Raw genomic sequence first — 5,000 nt, forward strand, 5'->3', positions numbered from 1 at the left:
TGACCTCATTGACAACACCTAGTGCCTCTGCAAGCTGCTCCTCCGTCTGCATACCGTCCAGGACTTCCTCTGGTACAGAATTTGCGTCAACACCAAGACGAGCCTTCTGTCCATACATGGCCTCATATGGTGTCCTTCCAATTCCGGAGTGAAAGCGGGTATTTTTTCTTCCACTGGACAAAGCGCAGTCCCTGTGGACCATTGTGTAGAGTTGTTGTCCTTCATCCAACATGCGAGAATGGCTTCAATATCCCTGTTGGCACGTTCCACCGAGCCCTGCGATTGGGAATGTCGTGGTTTGCCATGAACCATCTTGCACTCTGGCCACATCATCAGAACTTCCTTGACAAGCTGAAAATTGAAAAGCGTATATCAGGTTTTTGTCATATCCAGGGTGATTTCATTAACTCCAATATTGCTATGTTGTGAGTTTTAAAGAGGAGAGATGAGAGAGAGAGAGGAGAGAGAGAGTGAGAGGAGAGAGAGAGAGAGAGAGAGAGAGAGAGAGAGAGAGAGAGGAGGGAGAGAGAGAGAGAGAGAGAGTAGAGAGAGAGAGAGAGAGAGAGAGAGGAGATGAGAGAGAGAGAGAGAGAGAGAGAGATTTACATAAATCATTTGTTCTTTACCTTATTTGAGAATTCTCTTCCATTGTCAGACTGCAGGATATGGGGGGCTCCTTTGTCACAGAATATATCAACGAGGTGGAAAGCAACCTCTTCAGCAGTTTTCGTCTGTAGAGCCCGAAGACACACCATCTTCGTCAAGTGATCCTGGTAGTTCAGAATGAAACGATGTTTTCCATCTGGCTGGCTCTGCATATCGATCAAGTCGACCTACAAATAGACAGAACATCAAAAAAGATTATGTAATATTGCTAGATAATAATAATATATTTGCAATCGTAAACAAAAGCAAGGGTATTAAAAACTCCCCTCTGACAACAAGCCATGGCAATAATGAAATTACTATCAACGGGCTTAACCAGTGCTTGTTTACTAACCTGAGCTCGTGAGTTCATACTGTTGGATACAATTGGCTTCACAGTCACAGACTTGCGTACAGTGCTTTTTTTCAGATGACACTCCTCACAGAACTGTAAATACAACTCAATTTGGGATCTTGAAACATTGGCATATTTTTCACTTGTTTCCCTAAAGACAATAGTTCTACCTCCATGCCCACGTGCACGATGAATAGCATCGATCACATCGAACACATCTTCAGCGCATACGAATCTAAGATTAGTTCCCTTTTTCTGCAATTTCTTAACGGTGATACCTTCAACTGTGACTTCAAGGATTTCATACTTTCGTAACAAACGATAGTCTTTCTGAGTCTTTTTAATGTTAAACACGTTTAAGTTCATCCAAGCGATTCATAATTTGTTCGCATTCATTTCTGTACAACAAACTCGAAGTATTTGATGCCTTCTTCTCCTCAGCCGCTATCAGCTTTGAATAAAAATCAGTTTTTCTATTTTCCATTGTACAGATTTCCAGAGTATAATAAAATACACACAAAGTACTGGGTAGTAAACACTACGTTGGTCGTCTTCTCCTGGCTTTCAGCAGTGCCTGACTGACCACAGTATCAACAGTCAGCTCCTATTACTATTGTGGAGAGAGAGGGGGGGGAAGAGGGGGGAGGATATTAAGTGAATGATCGACCAGCAATGAACCAGTAATTTGCAAAAGTGAATGACAAACCAGTAAATGAACCAATATCTCCCTTTCCCGCCTATCCTTTAGTCATCCCTTTGTCACATGCTTTTCCATTAATTTCATCACTTATCATTTCTATTTTCTACACAAGCTAACTAATCTATCTTACCTGCCCTTCGATGACGGCGCCTACACATACAAGAGTGAATGACAAACCAGTAAATGAACCAATATCATAAGAGATAATTTACAGGAGAGAGTGGCAGCGAGGCCAGCAGAGATTGAACGAAGATTAACAAGGGTGACATACTCATATGAGTTCAGGGGGAAATCCAGCTGTGCGATAAATGTGTGTGTGTGTGTGTGTGTGTGTGTGTGTGTGTGTTCAAAAAGAAGTGGTTCGAACTTTGTGTGTGTGTGTGTGTGTGTGTGTGTGTGTGTGTGTGTGTGTGTGTGTGTGTGTGTGTGAGATGATTAGCTGAACCTAAAATAAGGACAGTTAAGCATACTCATTGGTTATGTACTGCAACTGTAACGTTTTATCATTCCCTCGCTTTTTTTTCCATCTGGCTGCTTACTGTATGGAGATTTTGTAAACGGACCAACAAAAATACTGTTTATTTTGTAAACTGACCAAAATCTTGGTCGTTTTGCAAAATGTTGAGAAATTTAGGTCATTTTGCAATGTGACCCACGAATTTGGTCTTTTTGCATAATGACCGGCAATTTTGTAAAACGACCAATTTTCCAAAATGGCCGTAACATATATAATATATATATATATATATATATATATATATATATATATATATATATATATATATATATATATATATATATATATCTATATATATATACACACACACACACACACACACACACACACACACACACACACACACACACACAGACAAACACACAGAGAGAGAGAGATAGAGAGAGAGAGAGAGAGAGAGAGAGAGAGAGAGAGAGAGAGAGAGAGAGAGAGAGAGAGAGAGAGAGAGAGAGAGAGAGAGAGAGAGAGAGAGAGAGAGAGAATTGTATTGCTTGCAAAATCTGCTGCAAATTGCTGTGTGCATATCTGCTACAGCACTATTTCATTTCCACATCATTTAAGCAGCGTATTTCTTACTTTCAATTTTTTTTTTTTTTTTGGCAAAAATGCAAGGAAAGAATTTATACTGTGCTCAAGGTTCCCAGCAGGTATTAAGCATTTATTAATTATTGTTTTTTTTTTTCGGCGTAATCTAACCTAACCCATCTACAGATGGATTTGGTTAGGATAGGAAACGTTAACCCCGAAAAGGTGTGCAGTTGCCGGTGTGGGACCCTTAAGTTTCCACCGCCATTTGCATCTGGAGGACTTACGTGTCTTCCCTGCCCCAGCGTCGTTTCTTTCTTACTACCACATATTTTTCTCTTTGGCCCTTTTATTTATTTATTTTTTTCTCCTTTGACTTAATTTTCGGGCGTCATGTGACCGGGATGTTTGACACCTGTTCTTCTACCAAATTAGACCAAAAAAAAAAAAAAAAGTCAGGGATCGTGATCTATTAAGGATCTTAATTATTGTATTTAGAAGAGACATAGGAGTACATTTGAATATTCATGCAATCAATAGAAAGTTATCTGGAGAATATATATATATATATATATATATATATATATATATATATATATATATATATATATATATATATATATATATATATCGAACAACATCCTCATTTAGTATAGAATACTAATTAAAATGTTAATATAATTATTGTTGTGTTCGATTAATTAAACATTTTTATTTTGCAATTTGAGTATTATATAATTTATAGCATTGGTCTCCGCGGTGCTTCGATTCAGGGAGGCTTTCTTCTCGCTCAAGAAGAGGCTAAAAATGACAAGGGGGACAGACTGATTCAACAGGATTTACATTTGTTATTTGCCTTTCGGTAATGACTTCTGTCGAGTAGAATATTAAAATAGACCATAAAAGCAGGTGGGAGAAAAGAACTAATCAAATTTAAAAGGTAAAAAAAAAAGAAAAAAAAGTTAGGTTAAGTTAGGATAGGTTAGGTTAATTGGCTTTATTTACAGTAGGTTACAAAAAAAAAAAAAAAAAATAACTGGGACATAAAGGGCTAGTCATATTTATAGATTAATTAAGATTAGTTAAATTAAGTCATATTGATTTTACATTTATTTATGACATTAAAATAACCAATGAAAATTAAATTTAGTGACAATGCTAATGAACAAAAAATGCTAATATTCTTTTGAGTTGCCAGAGTGTTATTATTTTGGATTAGCACTTTTGTCATACTACCTACCCCTTTTGGACCAGCTATTATGGAACTAGCTGATGCGAACTAAGTGGACGCCACCAAAGAATTTATTTTTACCTTCATTACCCACGCAGATGATACTCGCGGCTTCAATAGGGTGCTTAGGTGCGTGTATGTATTCTTGCCTATTAATTTTAAAGAAAACTAATAAAGATATCATTACCAAACTTAGTATAGTGGTAAACTATGGTAAGTTCTAGCCACCCACTTTAAATGAGCTCAAAAGGTCAAGGTTACGTCTGTTTTTCCTTCAAATTTTTTTTAAGAAAATACTAATGATATCCTCAAAAAAAAAAAAAATTGGTAGAGGGGTAGACAATGGTAAGTTATAACCACCTAATTGGGACGTTTGCTATGGTCTTGAAAAACTGTCAGATTCACGAACCGACAGAACTGTACACATAAAAGGCGGTCAGATGAAAAAAATTCCATACTGCACTTTTCCACGTCTTTTCATAGACGTCCAACCCTTCAGAAGGTAAAGAGTTCACGCAGGGAAGCCATAAAACGCCTGACTTCTGATTTCTCTAAAATATCTGACTGGAGCAGAGCAAACTTGGTACTGTTCAATGCCTCAAAAACTCAATTCCTCCATCTATCAACTTGAAACAACCTTCCAGAAAACTATCCCCTCTTCTTCAATTACATCCAACTGTTTCACTCTTCTACACGGAACATCCTCGGTCTGTCCTTTTCATACTATCTGAACTGGAAACTTCACATCTCATCTTTAGCTAAAACAGCTTCTATGAGGTTAGGTGTTCTGAGACGGGTCCGACAGTTTTCCTCACCCCACCCAGCTGCTAACTCTGTGAAGGATACTCTATGTATGGAGTATCCTTCACATGTCTAAGGTGGTTTCACTCATATCGCTCTTCTTGACAGGGAGGAATTGAATGCTTTTCGTCTCATCAACTCCTCTCCTCTAACTGACTGTCTTCAGCCTCTCTCCCATCGCCACAATGTTGCATCTCTTGCTATCTTCTACCGTTATTTTCATGCT

At 37.9% G+C, this 5,000-nt stretch overlaps 2 protein-coding genes across 6 annotated transcripts in view; one reads left to right on the forward strand and one right to left on the reverse strand.

Moving 5' to 3' along the window:
- The window catches only part of LOC135094632 (KRAB-A domain-containing protein 2-like), a 1,464-nt gene extending 98 nt beyond the window's left edge, over nt 1-1,366 (reverse strand). The window contains exons 1-4 of the mRNA XM_063994888.1: nt 1,001-1,366; nt 627-833; nt 200-351; nt 1-134 (exon numbers count right to left, since the gene is read on the reverse strand). The exon at nt 1-134 is cut by the window's left edge and continues 98 nt beyond it. Coding sequence (XP_063850958.1) covers nt 1-134; nt 200-351; nt 627-833; nt 1,001-1,366 — 859 coding nt within the window. The remainder of the gene's footprint in view (nt 135-199; nt 352-626; nt 834-1,000) is intronic.
- Nucleotides 1-5,000, forward strand: part of LOC135094787 (uncharacterized) — a 70,747-nt gene that overhangs the window by 24,547 nt on the left and 41,200 nt on the right. The window lies entirely within an intron of this gene.

This window comes from Scylla paramamosain, chromosome 46, assembly GCF_035594125.1.
Source record: "Scylla paramamosain isolate STU-SP2022 chromosome 46, ASM3559412v1, whole genome shotgun sequence".
NCBI lineage: Eukaryota > Metazoa > Arthropoda > Malacostraca > Decapoda > Portunidae > Scylla > Scylla paramamosain.